This window comes from Podarcis raffonei, chromosome 2 (genome assembly GCF_027172205.1).
Source record: "Podarcis raffonei isolate rPodRaf1 chromosome 2, rPodRaf1.pri, whole genome shotgun sequence".
Classification (NCBI taxonomy): domain Eukaryota; kingdom Metazoa; phylum Chordata; class Lepidosauria; order Squamata; family Lacertidae; genus Podarcis; species Podarcis raffonei.
In genome coordinates, this window is record NC_070603.1 from 45,412,249 (window position 1) to 45,433,565 (window position 21,317).

Here is a 21,317-nt window from a genome sequence, read left to right on the forward strand (position 1 = left end):
ACACTGCTATCACCATACGACAAAGATGTATGCGTCAGGTGATGTCTCTAGATACAATGAGGGGCTCCTTAAGGGAGCATCTAGATTTAAGATGGGTTTTGTTTGTTTGTTTGGTTTATATTCTTAGTATCAGAGAAGGAGATGAGCAAAGGTACAGAGATAATTAAACAGCAACATGTACCTTTGAGAACCCTGCCATATACAAAAACAAGGCTGTCAACCAAGCTATTTCAAATCAGTGAATTGCCTCACTTTTAACTAGTTACTCAGTTAATTAATCAATTTGCATATATTAATAGTGCTTTTTCTGGTGATCCTAAATGAAGGCGACAGCTATTCTTCCATTATGTGTTCACAAAGAATTTAAGAAAAGAAAAGGGGCAAAAGGCTCCCATTCATTGGGCTGGATTCTGAGATGGGTGTGTGTAATGAGGCTGGAGGAAGCTGACGTTCCCTTCCTGTTATCCTCATGGCAGCCCCCAGTCCCCAAAGGCTACACTGAGGCTTAGGGGACCCTGCTGGAAGTCCTGAGGTTGTGTGTTTAAACTAGTGATTTCTGAGTTATGATTATCCACCCACCCACCCTGTGCCCTTCAGGCATAATTTAAAACATAACATACCCTTCTAATGGGTATCTATGGCTTATTCATAACATTCAGAACCTCTTTTTGCAAGGCATGGAAACAAGTGGGTGGCACTGGGGTTATTTGGAGTAGGAGGAGGTTGAGCTCCATACGCCTTGGCTCAAGCAAGAAGCTCATAACAAAAAATAAAATCTGTTTTACAAAGGAAGCAACTACCCTGATGAACTGGAATGCATTTAGAAGCTGCAATTAAGGCTTTAATCATTTAATCATGCCAATTAATCAATCGACTTTTGCAGCCATAATCAAGAAATATAGGGGAATACTATTTCACTTTCAAATTAGCATATTCCTTAGGGACATGAGGATAAGTTGTTAGGCAGGAAATACGAAGGGAGACAGAGAGAGGATTCTGCAGAATTATTGCAGACTAAAGGGGAAACCCCCTACCCTTTTTTTACCTTCCCCTCAAAAGCAACTTTTTTTTTTACCTCCCCAAGTAAGTTGTCACCATAAAGCTCTCAAGTCTTTTATTAAATTCAACTCATTTCCTCAAAGAGACGTTAAAGTGAGAGATTACCCTTTGTCTTGGATCGGTTGCTGTGGAGACCACAACAGTGTTGCAGAGGGTCAGAGCAAGAAAAAAGTCTGTGATGGAGGAGGTGGTCTTTGCAAACATAAATGGTGTCAAAGGTTCAATCTGGCACGATGCATTTCTCACTTTCATCAGCAGCCTGTTATCTGGGGTCACGTCCTTCTCCTGGAATACATGTTACTCAGTTAAAAAAAAAATCTTCACATTGTTAGGATTGTGCGAAAAACAACCTTCTGCTGGGTGTTCTAGAGTTTCAAAGAACATTGCACGTACAGAATCACAGTGTTATTATCAGCTTCAAAACCAGCAGGTGCTAAAGCATCAGAGAAATGGCAGGGATTGTGAGAAGGAAGTTAGGCCCATAGCCCACCCAAGGCATTTTGCCGCCTGAGGCAAAGGATAAGATGCCCTCTCCCCAACTCCCTATAGAGACCAGCTATTCAATCCATTTTGCCGCCTGAGGCAAAGGATAAGATGCCCTCTCCCCAACTCCCTATAGAGACCAGCTATTCAATCCAGACCAGCTATTCAATCTCATAGCATCCTCCACCACACCTGAGGGCAGCACAGGTTACCTTAGGGGGTTCAGGGCAGGTTGAATGATGTATATAATGTCAAAACTTTGCTTCTCTTTACCATATCCCAGTCTTTGCTGCCTGACGCTGGTGCCTCCCTCTGGTTAGAGTTGCTGGCAGCATCACTGGTGCCTCACTGCCACTCATCTGGCTGTGACAGCTAGAAGGTCCTGTCAGCCTTGGTGTGTCAAAATGTTAGCAGATGTCTGACGACACTGACTTCTGGCCTGGCAGAAGACCTTATAAGTACTAGGGCCAGAAGGGGAACTACAGAAGTGGAGACTGGCATCCTTGTCAGCCAAGGTGAACGTAAGCAGGACTTGACTTGTGGATTGTGGCCAATTTGGGAAGCTCCTTTGAGCAGGCACGGGAAAGTTCAGTTTGAATGCATGCAAGGGTAATTCCTCTCACTTTTTCAATCCCCAACACAAGGGAGCTTTGAAAATCTCCTATGGCTAAGGATGGAGCTGCAATTCAGCGACAGTGAGAAAGAAGGGGTCACAATTGCTTGTGCAGATCTGCCCACAAGCATCTGGATCAGGATTGTTGCCTCAAAGTTTTTCTTTTAAAAAGTCTGGATTTAATTTTGGCGATTCCTTTGACAGCTGCTAGTGCAAACGCTTTCTATTAAACCTCATTTTCAGATGTGCTGGTTTGCCGCTTATCAGATTTCTTGGCAATAGGCTTAAGAGGCAGGTGTTTGCAGGAGATGTTGTACTGACCTTTAGTCAGGAACTACTGCATCTTCTCAGCAGTGTTAAATTCTTCCGTTGTCATTCTACCTGAGGCTACCACTTTTTATGCCTTGCACATAGCCCTAGGAAACCTGACATTTAGTAAGCAAAACCCATAAACTGTACTGCACGAACCTTTTTGGGGGGTATGAACGTGGTGTCTTTTAGCATGAATCAATGTTTTGCTTAGTATTTATAGAAACCATGACGAACATTTGAACGCAGCCTGTACAATCTGCTAGTGTGCATTTTTTTTAAAAAAGAACCACACACCACAAAGGAAAACTGGATACTGCTGTTATGCTTTAAAAATATTTAGTCTGTTGTTGTTGTTGTTGTTGTTGTTGTTGTTGTTGTTGTTGTTGTTGTGTGTGTATTTTAGCTGGAGCTTAGGGCTTATCCACACTTCCTTTTGTCTTGCTGCTTCTCCGCTGGGGAAACTGCTCTTTAGCGCTCAATTGGAACAAAAAGCAATAGCAGTTTTCTCAAGAATGCCATTTGTTCTGATGTATTACTAAAGACTTTATAATTAAAAGAAGCAAAAGGTCTTACTTACAATGGTACTGCTAAATGCCACTTGAGACTGAGAGATGCCACCCAGAGATCTCTGCCTTGTGTGTCCCTGAAACCGAGCCCGAGCACTCTGCCACCTCCTCAAGGGCTTAGCAGTGCTGTTCCGCCTGAGAATTTCTCCACCATTGTTTGGAGGTAGACTCAAATGTTTCGCCCAGTCTTCAGCATCTGAATCCAACTCCTTGTACGTTTCTAGTCTCTTGGCTATAAGAGATAAAATAAATGTGCTGCATTATCACCATCATTATTTGAAGGGACTCTCAGACAATACTTCTGTCCAACTTCACGTAGACCTCCACAAACCAGACCCCCTGAAGGTTGCAAGGCCATGATTCTGTCCTCACCAATGGAGGACAAAGTGCAGAGTTTCAGCATGTGCATGAGCATAATGTGTAGGAGCAGTGCACAAGCAGAGCTCTTAGCCCAGGTCAATGTAGTGCAATGGTTGAAGAGCTGGACTTGGATCTGGTAGATGAGGATGCAAATCCCCACTCAGATGTGAACCTTGGACCCATCGCCAGCTCCCAGCCTCACCTCCCTCACAGGATTGTTGGAAGGTGAAAAAGGTGACAGGGAGAAGAATGTATGCCATCTTGAGCTGCTTGGAATAAAAGCAGGATATATAATAAATAAAGCAAGGATCTCAATGAAACAAGGAAACACACAGCAGCCTAAGCACCTTTGTCTCTGGCATCCTGGGCTTGCTTCACCCACTCATTTCATGCATAAAATTCAGGTTGGGAACAGGGCTATCTAGTACTCCTACTCCTACATAGCCCTGCAGAGTGGGCAAAGGGGAAGGTGGGAGTTTGCTTGTACCTTAGAGGTTGTCATAGAGCAGCAATGGAGAGTTGAAGAAATGGGCCACAAAGGTTCCAATTGCTGGAGGCTTCTCTGCTGCCAGATGGCTGTACTATGTGACCCAGCCTCCCTACCTGCAGACAAGTGGGCACAAATCCCCTTAAAATGGCCTGGTTGTGCAGTCTACATCTCCCACCTCCTCAGTGGCTGCTGGGGGATACAGGTAAAGCTGCTCAGGAGGAGGAGGAGGAGTTTGGATTTGATATCCCACTTTATCACTACCCGAAGGAGTCTCAAAGTGGCTAACATTCTCCTTTCCCTTCCTCCCCCACAACAAACACTCTGTGAGGTGAGTGGGGCCGAAAGACTTCAAAGGAGTGTGACTGCCCAAGGTCACCCAGCAGCTGCATGTGGAGGAGCGGAGACGCGAACCCGGTTCCCCAGATTACGAGTCCACCGTTCTTAACCACTACACCACACTGGCTCTCATAAACTTTCTTTACATCTGTATGTGCTAAACATGGCTTTTAAAGGGGGAAGGAAGCTAAGATCCTCTGTCTTCCAAAGCAACTTCCAGATTATATGGCAGAAAGACCATGTTTCACATTCAATGTAGCCCAGGGTTATAGAGACAGTGCATGTCTTACCATTTTCCTGATGTGAGAATTCTCTCCCATCAATTGTACAACGTCGAAACACCATCTTATTTTCTGTCAGGGTCCCTGTTTTGTCAGAGAATATGTACTGGATTTGCCCCAGGTCTTCAGTGATATTTAGTGCTCGACACCGTATGGGTAAGTCTAGCTCATCATTGTACAGGTCGATATCATTATGAATCAAGAAGACTTGACCTAGCTTGACTAGTTCAATGGATACATAGAGGGAAATGGGGATCAAAATCTGAAAGAGAACATTGCCCAGAATGTTAGAAATTCGTTGGAAGCAAGATTTCATGCTGGCTGCTCTAACAAGACTTCCTGGAGGGAACTAACTAAAAAACCCAGTAGATAAAAGTTGACAGCAAAAATGCCTGCACATTTTCTCATTGCTGTCTAGACTCCACAGTGAATGCATTGGTTGTGCTCCTAAAGCATTTGGATCGCCAGACACTAGCTAAACAGAACAAAAGAGATTTGGACTTTGAAATAAACTGCTACTGAGAACCAAATAACTTTCCACCTTTATAGAGGAGTGATGTACTGCCAAGAGATTCATACTACAGGACAAGGATGCATGACTATGCAACAGAAGTCAGCCACAGCCAGAAAATTTTTTCATACAAGAGTGTAGCAGTTGGCTTTTCCTTGGAAAGGAGTGGGACAAGGAGTTGGCTTTTCCTTGGAAAGGAGTGGGACAAGGAGACAACTGCTCAGACTTGTTCTTTCTAGGTACGGGACAAGCAGAAGTGTGGATTAGTCTTCAGTCTGTTTCCAGGCCCAATCCAAAAGCCTGGCTTCGGCCTTCAGAACCCTTCACATTTTGGGACCACAACATCTGAAGGATTGCCTCTTTCGACACGTACCCAGAGATTGTCATGAGAGGAATGTGTTATGACCGCCAACTAGAACAATAAACCTATTGACTTGTCAGAGGAACATGTGAGGTGTGGCACCTGGTAATGAGTGAAAGAGGCTTTTCGGGAGTGGCAACCCAGTGGTAGAATGCCCTCCTCTGGGAAACCTACTTGGTGCCCACTTTCATGCCCTTGAACACCAGGAAAGTACATGTTTGTTTTTCTAGATGTTTCAAATTTTGCTACAGCCTTTACATCTTCCTAATTTGGAGAGCTTTTTTGCTATGGGGTGACCTATAAATCTAGGAAATAGACATGCAGTATTCATGTGGTAATAATACACAGACATATTAACTGTATATGAGGTCAAACTCCCAGAGGTATCTTCTGGAAAGCTAATATTCATCTTAAACACAGTCTGTAAGGACAAGCTTACATTGCTTGTATTTGTTATGAAAAACAAAATATGTCATCTCTCCCTCCTCACCCTTGCTGAATGGGCTCAGTTACATTTCTAATGTAAAATATAGCTTCCCTTTGGAGTTCTACAACAGCTCAGAAGGTTGTTTGTCATTCATAACCATTTTTATTTATTTACATTCCATCAGCTAATACAATAAAATGGAAAATAAATGTATTTTTCTTATCTCTCACATGGGCCTCAAATATCAATATCTGGACACATCTCAATCCCAATTTATCTTTTTATCCCTACACCGATACTGATATTTAGTGTTATTATTTAGTGTCATGAGAATTATTTATTCTTTTTGTTAGCCGGTTTTGTTGAACTTTGTTGGTCGAAGTATCAATTAGTTGGAAAGATAAAATGGAGGACAGGGCTCCTGCACCTTTAACAGCTGAAGTGAGTTAACTTGCTACTGAAAACCAAAAGACGACTATTAGCATAATGGATTAAATGGGCTCCTCTACATTTGTGTGTGAGGACCCTAACCCTAACCTTTAGGGCTGCCATCCTGGAAATCGGGATGTCAAAATGGGATCCAGGCAGATTTTCGCTAAATCAACAAAATGTCTGGGAAAACCTGGACGTATGGCAAGTAGGGCTATTTTTTTTTTTTAAAAAGAATATTTCCTGATTTTCATTTGGGGAATATGGCAACCCTACATTTCCCCTTTCTGGTTTCTGCCCCAGCACCATATCAAATGCCACTATGGAAAATCCTCCAACCTTCAGGACCAGTGTTGTATTTATCTAAAAGCTTTAAATGGGCTGAGAGGAGCTGTGGTGAGAGACCTGATAAGTCCTAGTGTAAATGGGACATCTGGCCTTTCCTTTTATGCTTTCTCTCCAGTCCAGATTTGGTCCCTGGAGTTGTATCTTCTCCAAAGGGCAGAAGCTACTGCTACTGTAATAAGAATTTTAAGTTCTTAGATATATAAAAAATGTTCATAAATATACCAAGCAAACATATATAAATCACATGTCTGAAGCAGCACAGGTAGACAGTCCTGAAACCATTTTGACTCCCAAGCTGACCAAATGTTTCTCTGCAAGGAGGGAGGAGGTGAAAAAAACCTTCCTTGGTACAGGAATTTAGTAATCACCGTTTCAAAGAAATGGGCAGACTACCAGAAAAGGCAATCAGATAAGGCATTATCAGAAAACCTGGCAGACAGGAAAAACAACAACATTCAAATTTCTGTTGTAGACTACCTTTTCTGTGATGTAGGTATAATGTTTGTGGGGGGTGGTCTTGGGTTACACCCCTTCTGTGATGTATGTATGATGTATGGAGGGGTGGTATGGAGCTCCAGGGCAGGGAATTTAAAATGTCTATATAATGGCAGGCACACCTTGGTTCTGGTTCCTTCTCCTTTCCTGTGTGTGAGGGGAGCACCCTCTTGCAGCAGATCAATAAAGATCAGGCTTACTAGCTTCTTTGCTTCCCAATATTCTCTGGTTGGCCTCTGTTATTTTCTCCTACCAATAGGGAACCCATTGGTTCTATATGGGCTCTTCGATACCTCATAAGAGAAAAAGGGCAAATTTTGTTTACATTACCCACATAAACCTGCATGTTTTGCTCCACAAAGCAAACAGCAGCTCAGTGATGGTGTCATCTGAACGGAGAAAAGGCTACAGTAGAAAAGGTAAAAACAACACCCTCCTCTTTTGGCGGGGCAGCTGTGATCTGATTCTCCCCACCCGCTTACACTACTTCAGCCTTTTGAAAAAGTAGCAACACAGGATATCTGATCATGGGGCTCCCAAAGCAATGTCTGGTTGGGTCATTTGTTTTATATATTAGGTTTCAAGTATATAAAGGGAGACAGGAAGAATATTTCCTATAAACAAGGAGAAGCCAAATAGTCTATAGCAATGTTCTAAAGTCCTGCAGTAATATCACAGGATGCGGCTGGGAGGATTAATGCTAATACCGAAACATTCCTCTCAGTCCCTAATAATGTTCTGTCTGCTGGAAAAGTAACAGAGAATTTATATAGTACTTTTGCATGCACAAAGTGCTTCATATGATTACTTCAGTGATGCTTACAGTGAGATGGGCTGGTACATGGGTAGGCAATTTAAGGCCTGGGGGCTGGATCCGGCCCAATCGCCTTCTAAATCTGGCCCACGGACAGTCTGGGAATCAGCGTGTTTTTACATGAGTAGAATGTGTCCTTTTATTTAATATGCATCTCTGGATTATTTGTGGGGCCTGCCTGGTGTTTTTACAAGAGTAGAATGTGTGCTTTTATTTAAAATGCATCTCTGGGTTATTACTTTTTCAAAACATAGTCCGGTCCCCCACAAGGTCTGAGGGACAGTGGACCGGCCCCCTGCTGAAAAAGTTTGCTGACCCCTGGTATTTCACTCCCCTCCCCCCAAGATGGGAGGGAGAGGCTGGGAGTGAGAGACAGAGAGAGAAAGAGAGGGACAGGTTTGTCCAAAGCTGTTGAGTTCATGGCTGAGATGAGGAAATATAATAATTTTTATTAATTTATTATTTATACCCGCCCATCTGAGAACTTTGATTCACAGATAACACTCAGACTCACAGCCACTATCATTGCTCAATTTACACAGTTTACAGCATAAGCTTATCTGTTACTTGGAAGAAAGCACCCTTCCCCCCAGCCCAATTTCAATCAGACTTAATCCTCAGTCTGAAACCTATTTCCTCATTAGCAATAAATATTTTCCCACCTGTAAGAGGATTATCATTGTCAGGAACATGTAGAAACCCGCAAGAGCTGGAGCGAGATAGCTGCCATTTATATCGGGAATGACAAACAAGGGGTATTCTAAGAAGTGCCCATTCCAAATTCCATGACCTGCATAAAAATACAAACTACTTTAGAAGAAAAAGCCTGGAAAAGTGCACACTGGGAACAAGGGAGATCACTCAATTCACATACTACCTGTTAAGTAGGAACACAAACTTTAGCAGCAATCACACAGAAGTAAAATAAGAATGCATATAAGAAGCTGGACCATTTAAATCTGCAGTACAGTAGTTTAATGTGAGTGTGGCTGGGTTGCTTTGTGTGTGTGGAGATTTGCATTGCTTTGTAGATCATCCTCTAGATACCATCTTGGGCTATTTGCAATTCTTCTAAATACACAGTTGGGGTCTTTGTCAGGTTTGAAAAGTAACTGGGAGGAAGACTTATGGATAATCATAGTGGATTCTGTGTGGTCTGGGTTATGGTCTCAGAAATAATTTAAATCTGTCTCTGTACCAGTTAGTGAGACTTCTCTTAAGACAATACATAGATGGTATAGAACAGCCACACAACCTATCAACCTACAGTCCCAACTGTTGGAGAACTTGTGCTACTGGTGAGTGTCTGAGGGCCCTGCTCTTGCCACTTACCATCTGGCCTGGGGCGGGGCCTGAAGCCTCAAAGGACTGCTCTGCTGCCCAGGAGGACTCCCCTGTGAGTGTCTGAGGGTCCTGCTCCTTCCTGCCACTTACCATCTGGCCTGGGGTGGGGCCTGCAGCCTCAAAAGGACTGCTCTGCTGCCCAGGAGGACTCCCCTGTGAGTGTCTGAGGGCCCTGCTCTTGCCACTTACCATCTGGCCTGGGGTGGGGCCTGCAGCCTCAAAAGGACTGCTCTGCTGCCCAGGAGGACTCCCCTGTGAGTGTCTGAGGGCCCTGCTCTTGCCACTTACCATCTGGCCTGGGGCGGGGCCTGAAGCCTCAAAGGACTGCTCTGCTGCCCAGGAGGACTCCCCTGTGAGTGTCTGAGGGCCCTGCTCTTGCCACTTACCATCTGGCCTGGGGCGGGGCCTGAAGCCTCAAAGGACTGCTCTGCTGCCCAGGAGGACTCCCCTGTGAGTGTCTGAGGGTCCTGCTCCTTCCTGCCACTTACCATCTGGCCTGGGGTGGGGCCTGAAGCCTCAAAAGGACTGCTCTGCTGCCCAGGAGGATTCCCCTGTGAATGTCTGAGGGCCCTGCTCTTGCCACTTACTATCTGGCCTGGGGCGGGGCCTAAAGCCTCACAAGGACTGCTCCTGCCACTATCTGGCCCAGGTGGGGCCTCACAGGGACGGTTGTTGCCACTGATGCTGCTACTGCCCAGGAGGACCCGGAGGGGTGCAGAGTTCTTTTTAATATGTTTTAAAATGTTCCTTTCCCTTTAGATTTTTATATATGGGGGTGGGATGGATGTTTGGGTGGGCTTGGGAATTCGTTAGATTTTGATGAATTTGTAATTTTTGCAGTTTTTATTTGTATTGTTTTATTGTTTTCTGGGTTGTTTTGTTTTTTGTTTTTATTGTTTTAAGGTTTTATTGTTTTAGGCTGCGAAAGAATAACATTAATTGCCATCAATGGAGGCTACTATGAGGCTTGGGATTGCTACCGTGGAGGGGCGAGGGAGGTATGGCGGTGGGGGCAGATGTTATAGGCGAAGGGGATCGAGATATGGATATGCTCGTACCCCTTCCAATCTGCGCCTCATCCCGAGGGACGAGGGTAGGGCGAGCAAGGACTACTCACCTCCGTCACTGGTGCTGTGCAATGCCAGGTCTATAGGCAACAAAACCGCCACCCTGCGAGATTTCTTTATCTCGCAGGGGGTCGACCTGGCTTGTGTGACGGAGACCTGGGTGCGCGAAGGGGCAACAGTTACCTTACGAGAGATGGCGCCCCCGGGTTTCTCCGTCCTCCACCAGTCGCGGACTGTGGGCCGGGGGGAGGGGTGGCATTATTAATCCGGGAAGATTGTTCTTTCAGGGCTCTACCATCACCATCGATCCCCGGCATTGAATGTGTTGGCCTAGTGTGGGGCTCCGAGGAGAGCTTGGCTGTCTGGCTGGTGTACCGGCCACCTAGCGCACCAGCAGCCACCCTGTCAGGCCTATTGGAGGCGGTGGCCGGCTGGGCCTTGGAGTTCCCTAACCTATTGGTATTGGGGGACTTCAACATCCATGCTGATGCCACTCCCTCCTCACAGGCTCTGGACCTGGTGTCTTCCATGGCGACACTAGGGCTCTCCCAGTTTGTTTCGGGCCCCTCACATCAAGCAGGCCACACGCTGGATTTGATCTTTGGTGTAGGTATAGATGTGATCATGTCTCCTTCGATGAAGGTGCCATGGTCTGATCACTACGCTCTGAAAGCCAGGATTGACTTTCCACCCCCACCCTGCTTAGGTGCCGAGCCGATTTGGGCTCGCCCGCAGAGGCTGATGGACCCTGATAGATTCCGCCAAGCCTTGCGGGACCTTGCTCCCCCTGGCGACTCATTGACTGAGCTTGTTGAGGGCTGGAATATCCAGCTCCTGGCAGCCATCGATGAGATCGCACCGAAGCGCCCTCTGCGACCCCGCAGAAACCGGGCTCCCTGGTTTACCGAGGAGCTCCGGAAAATGAAGCGGGACCTCAGACGGCTAGAGCGAGTATGGCGGGGTGCCCGTGACGGAGCCTCAAGAACATCTTATAGGGCTTTTATGAAAACCTACGAGATGGCGGTGAAGGCTGCTAAGAAGTCTTACTTCTCGGCCTCCATTGCATCCGCTAGCTCTCGCCCGGCGCAATTATTTAGTATAATCAGGTCTTTAACGTCCCTTGAAGGACAGCCAAATTTAAATAACAATTTGACACACGGCTGTGAGGCATTTGCGAGCTTTTTTGCGGAGAAGGTCTTGTTGCTCCGCCATGACCTCCCTGCCAATTTGGATACAATAAAGGAACTGGAGGCCCCTCGACTGTCCTCGGGTCCAGTATTGGACCACTTTGACCGGATATCCCCAGCCGATGTGGACAGACTCCTCCGAGCTGGAAAGCCCACCACCTGTCCTCTTGACCCGTGCCCGTCTTGGCTGATTAGAGCGTGTCCAGATGAGGTGCGGGCCCTCCTGGGGGATATCATCAATTTGTCCCTTGGCACGGGGACATTCCCAGGGGAACTGAAGGAGGCAGTGGTGCGCCCGCTCTTAAAGAAAACATCATTAGATCCTTTAGATCTATCCAATTACCGCCCGGTTTCGAATCTTCCGTTCCTGGGTAAGGTGATTGAGAGAGCGGTTGCGGAACAGCTTGGTGTGTTTCTGGATGAAACATCGGCTCTGGATCCATTCCAGTCTGGCTTCCGTGCTGGTCATGGGACCGAGACAGCTCTGGTTGCCCTAACAGATGATCTTCGTAGACAGCTGGATCGAGGCGGGTCGGGGCTGCTGATTCTTCTAGATCTGTCAGCAGCTTTCGACATGGTCGATCATGAACTTCTGGACCACCGCCTTGCCGACGTGGGGATCCAGGGCACAGTCCTTCAATGGCTGCGCTCGTTTCTCTCTGGTCGGGGACAGAGGGTGGCGCTTGGGGGGGAATTGTCATCGCGCCACTCCTTGGTGTGTGGAGTACCTCAGGGTGCGATACTCTCCCCAATGCTTTTCAACATCTTTATGCGCCCCCTCGCCCAGCTTGTCCGGAGTTTTGGGCTGGGTTGCCATCAGTATGCCGATGACACCCAACTCTATCTGTTGATGGATGGCCATCCTGACTCGGCCCCAGATACACTGACCAGATGTCTGGAAGCTGTGGCTGGATGGTTACGTGGGAGCCGGTTGAAGCTAAATCCTTCGAAGACAGAGGTCCTGTGGCTGGGACGGGACGATATGGGATTGGGGGGGCAACTCCCATCTCTTGCGGGGGCGCAGTTAGTGCCAGCACCGTCCGTTAAGAGTCTGGGTGTAATCTTCGACACATCCCTTTCCATGGAGGCGCAGATTGCAGCTATAACAAAGGCGGCATTTTTCCATCTCCGCCAAGCTAAGCAGTTGGCTCCTTACCTCTCTCGCCCTGACCTAGCCACTGTGATCCACGCGACGGTCACCTCCAGACTGGATTATTGTAACCCGCTCTACGTGGGGCTGCCCTTAAGACTGACCCAGAAACTCCAGCGGGTGCAGAATGCTGCAGCGAGACTCCTTACGGGGTCTTCGCTGCGAGATCACATTCATCCGGTGCTATATCAACTGCACTGGCTCCCGGTGGAGTACAGGATCAGGTTTAAGGTGCTGGTTTTAACCTTTAAAGCCCTATACGGCCTAGGACCCTCGTACCTACGGGACCGCCTCTCCTGGTATGCCCCACAGAGAAACTTACGGTCTTCATATAAAAATATCTTGAAGGTCCCAGGCCACAGAGAAGTTAGGCTGGCCTCAACTAGAGCCAGGGCTTTTTCGGCTGTGGCTCCGACCTGGTGGAACACTCTGTCACAAGAGACTAGGGCCCTGCGGGACTTGACATCTTTCCGCAGGGCCTGCAAGACAGAGCTGTTCCGCCAGGCCTTTGGCCAGGGCACAGCCTGACTCCCTCCCTCAGCAATCTTCGCGGAGCTCTGGCCCAATGGTGGCCAGTGGCTTGAATTTAATTAATTTTATAATGAATGATTTTAGAGTGTTGTTTGTGTTGTACTTTGTATTGTTTTATTGTTGTTAGCCGCCCTGAGCCCAGCTTCGGCTGGGGAGGGCGGGATATAAATAAAATTTATTATTATTATTATTATTATTACAAAAGGCACTTACTTCCACTTATGGTGGGAATGTTCTGCCCTAAGTAACTTTCTGCAATAATTATAGAAACTATTGTTCACTTCCTAGAATCGTTCATACTATCTTTATTTCATGCCTCAAACAAGGATTTACACTCTAGGGAACTTTGACATTTTTACTGGGGAAACCCAGCCAGATGGGTGGGGTATAAATAATAAATTATTATTATTATTATTATTATTATTATTATTATTATTATTATGAGTGCTGTCAGACAAACTATCAGGGATGATGTAGCAGTGTATTTCCTGCATGGAGCAGGGGACTGGACTAGTCAGCCTTTAAGTTCCCTTCCAATTCCAGCATCGAACAAGGTATTCTTTCTCATTTTAAAATATTCAGAAAATAAATGTTGGGAAACTGGATTTTGTCTGAAATTAATAGGTGATTCATATGCTTATTTTTTTATAGACCTACAGCTTGCTTTTTGAAAAAAGTCCTCATAACAGGTCAAAATATAGTAAATATATTTGTATTAAAATGCAAAATTAAAACCCCCCAAATTAAACATTATCAACATTTTGATTTTTAAAAAGTGAAAAAAGAAGGTAAAGCTGCTCTTGTTCCCTGGTAACCGAAAGGTACATCTGAAAAGCTGAGCAAAGCTGAGCAAGTAGATCTGGTGAACTTCTGGTGGGATGAAGCTTCACAGAGCAATGCTAATTCATGTTAATATCTTTGACAAGCAAAGGTGCAATCCAATGCCCATTTAACTGGGAGTGAGCCTCATTGAATGCAATGTGTTGTACTTCTGAGCATGCCTGGATTTATTTATATGCAAGCTAACAAAGTTACAGTTTAGGGCCTTCATCTTATGAAGGGCCTGTAAATAGAAAGAGTCACTTTATTTCACGTTTCATACAATTGGTTAAAAAACCAGGCCTATTGCAAGATCAGTGTTTTTGTTAGTGTCAATTTTTAGTTGCATCCTTGACTAGGTACCAGGATATTTGCAAATATAAAAAAAATATTATTTCTATTTTCATTTCCCTTTCTGTTAGAATAATACACATCTTTTGGTAATGCCATGGAGCCTCTTAAATTTAACGTAGCTTAGGGCTCCAGCATATCTCGAGCTGTGCCTGTTTCTGAATAGGCTTGTAAAGGATTGTGCTGTAAGTCACCTGCGTTTTCATCCCACCTGGCCTGAACCCCTTTCCTTTTTCTGATGAACATCCACCATCCACCCGGAAAACCGATCAAGTTGCAATGTCAGTTAAGTCAAGAAACTCATTTTGAGCTGAAGCACCAACAGTAAAATATAATAATTAAATCTGTGCTGTTGTTCAGCTGAAGAGGATTCTTCACTTCTGGGTCCTTCAGTACTAGTCTGGTTAATTGACTGGCTTACTGCCATGTCATGCCAGATTTCTCCAGGGCACTCTATGCTGGGAAAAAGAAACTCACTATGAAACCTTGCAACACATAGTGCAGTGTTTTGCAACTCACTTGTGTATTGCCACTTAGAAACCAGGATACAATTACAGGAACCTTTACATGCCCTGCCAAATATTTATTTGTGGAAGGCTCAATAGTCTTGTTTTCATCAGAGTTTGACACCCCAGCAAATCGTGGTCGCAGTTGGACAGGATTATCGTAAAATTGCTACAAAGCAATCCTTTCCCCTGCTACATATTGAAAGCAATTGGTTCTCTCAGCAGCAATCTAGGAAGCCCACCAAAAATAAGCTATTAATTTTAGCAGTGAAGCACATCCCTATTGCAAAGGCTTCTTGAAACGCAGGAAAAAAGTTTCCATCATTACTCCATACCTAGTGCTCCAGTGAGACACATGATGAAGAGCAGCCCCACGCAAAAGAATATATCAATATTCAGACGTTGTTCTATTTTGCTGCGTTTATAACGAGGACCTCTGTTGTTTAACATGGCTTTTGTTTCAGGGCCTTCAAGAAAAAGAAGAAGAGGAAGGAACTGTCATATGGCTTTATTATCTTAAGAATGGTTGAATGCTAGATTTAGATAAATTCATGTATACAACATTAAGTCTCACATCAAATATAAATGATCTGTAAAAAGGACTTTATGATCTGAAAATAAAGACGATGTATGTACCTTTGCAAACACATACATAAGTATATATACCACATGTCTGAAATAGTACAGGAGAACAATCCTGAAGCCATATCGACTCTCCCAAATTGACCTCAAATATTTCTCTGCAAGGAGGAAGGAAATGGGAAAAGCTTTCCAATTGTCTTTGGACTGTAGGGGCTTACGCCTCCCTGTAAATACAGTCTGGCAAGTATCTGTTAAGCTGAGCACACTATCAATATGCGTAAGAGATTCAGGAACTAAGTATTTACCATCTCGAAGGAATGGCCAGGCTACCCAGAAAAGGCAATCACATAAGGCATTATCAGGTATCCTGGCAGACAGGAGAGAAGCAACACACTCAAATTTCTGCTGGGGACCACCTCTTTCTGTGATGTACAGATGATGTTTTGGGGGGTGGTCTTGAGCTATAGGGTAGGCAGTTTCAAAAGTCTATATAAGAGCTTGCACACCAGTGTTCTGGGTTCCTCTCCTCCCTCCCTGCGTGGGGGAGTGGGGGACCCTGTTGCAACAGTTTAATAAATATAGCTGCTTTGCTTCTCAATACTCTCTAGTTGGCCTCTGTTATTTTCTCCTACTGATAGAAACCTACATAAGGACTCTGTACGGGCTCTCGGATACCCATAAGGGATAAAGGAGCAGGTTTTTTTCTTATAACATTCTTTACATTCATACTTAGTTATGGCACCCCCTGCCTGTAGCTAGGGTCTCTGTGTTACCTCCCCAAATTTCTGGTGCATATTGCATCCAGGCACAGCAAGTGAGGGGATGCTAACTGCCATTGGCTCCCATTAGCTTGCTATTCTGGGCCATAAAGCAGCAATCTACCTAATAAAAGGAAACCTTGTCTAGGTGCTGTAACAATATTGCTATAGATCTGTGGGTGCTAAATGCCTGGGTTTAATGATTTAATTAAAACTGGTATGTTAGGACTGGTAATAACCAGGCTCATGTGTATTTACACTGTTAATCCCCTGGAATGAGCATATGTGAAGATTTAATGAACCTAGGCACACTTCCTGTGTTGTGTATTGGACATTGTAATCTTAGCCAAAGGAACAATGGTTAATAAAGACAGACAATAATAAATTGTCAGACAGGTAATAAAGTCACCTCTTTGTGAGGTGACTGCCTGGTGGGCATAAACACTTAGGAAGTTCAGGCATCAAAGGATTAGGTGTTGGCACAACACAGGATCAAAGGAAATAGGTGTGAGAATGCAAATGTGAGACTTCCCTCTCCTCCCAGATAGAAAACGAAAACTGAGAGGCTATGGGGTTAGAGTTGGGAATGGTGTAATCAGGAAGCAGAGATAGGAAGCATTAGCTGGGTTGTGCCCTGCAGTGCAAAATAGGCATCAGAGAAAGGATGGCGCTGGGTTCATTGTTGCTGCTATAAGCTGGCACATAGGCTCAGGTTGCATATATGTGTAAATAAAGCATATAACAAAATGACACTGTAGCATCTATTGTGTCTCATTCCCAAAGGAAACATTAACCCCGAGCAGCATGCCTGCAACCCCTGGAATCTTGTGCAGCTACTCAGCTGGGGAGGCGTGGAACAATATATTCACTTACCACTAAAACTGTCCTCCTTATTAGAACAAATTAGTACTTTGAAAGTAACCAACAAAATACGAATCTTTAAAAAATGATTGAGGGGGTTTGGTGAACTTACAAGAATCTTAGTCTAGTGCCTGCCCTAGGTAAATTGGTATAAAACATCACTAAGTGTATTTTGAGTTGTACATAGTTTGAGTGGCATTCCCACCATTGAAGCACACACTGCATGTTGACTAGTTCTGCCATTTACAAGAGAAGCCAGAGGAAACCAGTGTCAAGAAACTCACCTACACACTCCTCCCTGAAGCCCCTTTTCAATGTTTTAAAAATGGATTCAGCTTGTATATATGCATGTAAAATGGGAGAGTGTATTATTTAGGCAGTAGTCCTAAACCCACTTACCAGGGAAGCAGTCCCATAGAAAACAGCAGGACTAATCTTCAAGTAAACATGCATAGGGCTGGGCTGTTGATTGAATAAATGTACATTCAGCTCTCTAAGAATAAAAAAGGGTAAGATGTCCACCTGTGTGGAGAAGCTGCTGTAGAACAGCTGAAGGAAAAAAACGTGGGATGGGCATGTATATGTTTGTACACAACCTAATATTGTTTCTAGGGTAGATGCCTTGCTGAGGAATAATCCACCAGGGGAAAGCAGAGCTTTATCTCAGCAACCCTTTATAATGAACAGAGAGGAATTCTCTTTTTCCCCACTGCCGTTCCCAGAGGTTCTGTGCATTAAAAGGAAGTCCCTCCTCACACATTATATCATTAACATGTGATTCATTGCTAGAATATGTTATGATGCTCACCACCTTACCTAGCTCTAAGGGATTAGACACATATAGGATCAATCTATCAATTGCTATTAGCCATAACAGTTAAAAGGAAACTCTGCGCTTTGAAGCAGTAAATCTCTGTTTAACAGGTGCAGGGAACATGCCACAGATTCTGGTCTCCATCATGCTCTGCTTGTGAGCACCTGAGGCCCATCTGGTTGCTGTGGGATCTGATCCAGCAAGACAACTGTTATGTTCCACCCAGTTCTACACTAAAGTCTAGAGATACCTTACTTTAAAGTCAGCACAGTTTCCTAATACTACAATATTATGTGGGTGTTCATATAGAGCTCCCTTGAGCATGTTACTCAGTGAAATACATTTGACAACCAATCCACCTCCTGGAAGTATTACTTGAATATACAGTTTGGGGGAGTGGTAAGCTTGTGCAACCATTACTATAACCTGCTATAACTATTACCATTATTAGTGTAGGATATTTCTTTTTGAGTCACTTCCTTATACAGTGGACTCTCGGGTTGCAAACGTGATCCGTGTGGGATGCACATTCGCAACCTGCAGCGTCCGCAACCTGCAGCAGTGTGTCTGTGCACGTGCGGGTCGCAATTCGGCACTTCTGCACATGCGCAAAGTGCGATTTAGCGCTTCTGCGCATGCGCGACCACTGAAACCTGGAAGTAACCTGTTCTGGTACTTCCAGGTTTCGGTGGTCCGTAACCCGAAAAAACGCAAACTGAAGCATCTGTAACCCGAGGTATGAATGTAGACAGCAAAGAAAGGGATTTTGTGTCAGTGTCTGAACACTGTAGAAACATACACTGTATTCACAATGAACAGCTACTTGAGGTTAGAAGAGACAAAGTACTTAAAAGTGTTAGAATCTAATTAGATGGCCGACTGATTTTTAAGTATGTTTGACTATTTCACAGCAACCAAATTGACTTAATGAGAAGCTGCTAGTGCACTTTCTGTGTGAACATAAAGAAAGCCCAATATGTCAGATCCAGCAGTGAGTAATTTTAATGTTACTTAGCTCTTCTTGAAGTGAATCTGAAGTACCAACAAAACAGCAGGCCCAAAAAGAAAATGTGTACTAAATTAGAATCAAATTGCTCCAATTTCAGTGGACGGGTATTTGAAGTTCTAACCACAAAACATGAAAGGGAAACCAGACTTTATTCTGTACCCCTCATGGTGATTTCCGAGTTCCCTGCTTTCCCTTGCTCTGAGCATGGCCGCTGTGGAGCTGTGTGTGAACAAGATATCAAGTGACAGTCCCAGCATCAAAGGTCTCCAATGCAAATAGACAGTTTTGCAGAGGGATTTATTAGGAATGAATATTCCTAAAATGTGCCTTTAGGTCCTCCCCAGTATTCCTAAAGGCACAGTCCTAAAGTCAGGAGCTGTCATTGAAACAGGCATAGCAGGGGAAGGAAGTTAGTTCAAAATGCTCTCTTTTTGGAATGACAGTCTTGATCAGGATCACAACCACAGCTGCAACTTTCTTTTTTTCATGGATGTCCAAGGGCATGCAGTTGGGTAACATGCTGACATTCCCAGTCATGAAAATGTTTACTCAGAGCAAGTTGCATTGTTTTCAGCAGTACTTCCAGACAAGAGGGCACAGGACAGAGCAGTAGATCGAAAAGTCTTGGAGCCTTGGAAACCCTAAAAAGGAAAAGGCAACCTGTGGCCTTCCAGGTGTTGACTCCAACTCTCACTCAACAGCTGCAGCCAGTACAGTCAATGACCAGTTGTTGTCCATCAACATCTGGAGGGAACCAGCTTCTTCCTCTCTATTATAAAAGTAAAGTTCTCTTTGTAAGTAGCTTCCCTGGGTACCCATTCTGGATTACCAAGTGGGACAAGCCATGTTTGTCTTCCTTCTGACTGTTTGTGGCTGTTCCTGGTTAGGTATTGCTCAAATATAACTTTTTTATTTAATTCCCCTCTCTTTTATAAAACTTCCCAGGGTGTCTTTGTGTAAGAAGAAAATAGAAAACACAAATAGCACAAATCTGTATCTAAACATACTCACAGGTATGGCAGCCAAACAGTATCACTGATGCACATTTTATCCCCATAAACTGACCTTTCATAAAGCAACAAGTTTAGCCAAAGCCACTCTTGACCTCCCTACCATTTACAGTGGTAACCCCCAACGGCAAACAAATGAGTGTTAACACTAATATGCTACATAGACATAGGTCTAAGGGAGGACTGGGAATGCCAAATCTACGACTCTACTGCATGGCATTTCAAATCAAATCATTACTTTCACTGATTAAAAAAGGTAAATCCTTCAAATATGAAGTTTATAACAGTTTATATACGCAGTTGTTGTTGTTGTGGTGGTGGTGCATACTTATAGAGCATTCCTACATGTCTACTCAGAAGTAAGTTCCATGAAATGCAGTCAGACTTACTCCTAAGCTGGTTTATCTAGCATTGCTACCTTGATTAGATGAGACTCTGCGAGTGCAAAACAAATTTCAGGTTGCATGGATGACTGTTGGGACAAAGGAACAAATCATATTTCTGGGCTGAATAGACTTAAAAGCACTCTCTCAGCAACTACGTCGGGAAAAACATTACCTGCATAGACAACAATTCCTATTGTAACCTCTGTGTTCCTCACTGTGCATCCACGAAGAAGGAGACTTTCATTGTTAAAACCAATTCGTGTGAGGTCAGGCTGCTCCCTGCAAGGAAGAAAAGGATTTTCCATTTATTTTTTGGCTCTTACAGTGCAATCCCACACATATCTACTCAAAAATAAGCCCTGGTGAGTTCAACAAGACTTATTTCTAGGTAACCATGTACTGGACTTCAGTCTTACACACAAATATATCACATTTCTAAACCAAGGGTGACCAACCTGTGGCCCATCATATGTTCCTGGACCCCCAGCTCCCATCATCCCTGGACCATTGGTATGCTGGTCAAGGTTAACAGAATCCCCAAACATCTGACCTCAAGTTAGCCACCCTGTTCCAAGGCCATGCTGTGGTTTCAAACCAGAGCCCAAGGGCAGAGTATCTACATTACAGATACTCTGCCCAAGGTCCACATCAGAGTCACCAAAGAGCGGTTCTGCAGAGCACCTCTTTATGCTCAGTGTATGAAGATTTTGGGAGGTTCCTTCTGCTTTCTGTTGTGCAACTGTGCCAGCTGTGCAGGTTATAGGTAGGTAGGTACAAATAAAGTTTGTCTGAGACATCTATGAATGTAGGGATAAACATTGCAGTAACTTACACATAGCCTTTAAATCGATTGAGATGGTTGTTGGGTTTTTCGCAAACAATTGTGCTTTGGAAAAGTTCTGGTTCAAATTCAGCGTTCTGCAACGAAACCAAACCCACAGTGAGTTCCTGTTATGTCAGGAGCAAATCAGTGCACTATTTCTGAAAGAATAACAAGCTGTGTAGTGAAAAAGGAACATCAAGCATTTAAATTTACATCAGAAACAACTGCCACTCA

At 44.4% G+C, this 21,317-nt stretch overlaps 2 protein-coding genes across 2 annotated transcripts in view; both read right to left on the minus strand.

Moving 5' to 3' along the window:
- Positions 1–21,317, minus strand: part of SLU7 (SLU7 homolog, splicing factor) — a 252,508-nt gene that overhangs the window by 85,586 nt on the left and 145,605 nt on the right. The gene's annotated exons all lie outside the window — the stretch shown is intronic.
- The window catches only part of ATP10B (ATPase phospholipid transporting 10B (putative)), a 153,918-nt gene that overhangs the window by 26,847 nt on the left and 105,754 nt on the right, over positions 1–21,317 (minus strand). The window contains exons 8-14 of the mRNA XM_053368548.1: positions 21,093–21,178; positions 20,433–20,539; positions 15,176–15,307; positions 8,548–8,675; positions 4,510–4,762; positions 3,045–3,265; positions 1,165–1,344 (exon numbers count right to left, since the gene is read on the minus strand). Coding sequence (XP_053224523.1) covers positions 1,165–1,344; positions 3,045–3,265; positions 4,510–4,762; positions 8,548–8,675; positions 15,176–15,307; positions 20,433–20,539; positions 21,093–21,178 — 1,107 coding nt within the window. The remainder of the gene's footprint in view (positions 1–1,164; positions 1,345–3,044; positions 3,266–4,509; positions 4,763–8,547; positions 8,676–15,175; positions 15,308–20,432; positions 20,540–21,092; positions 21,179–21,317) is intronic.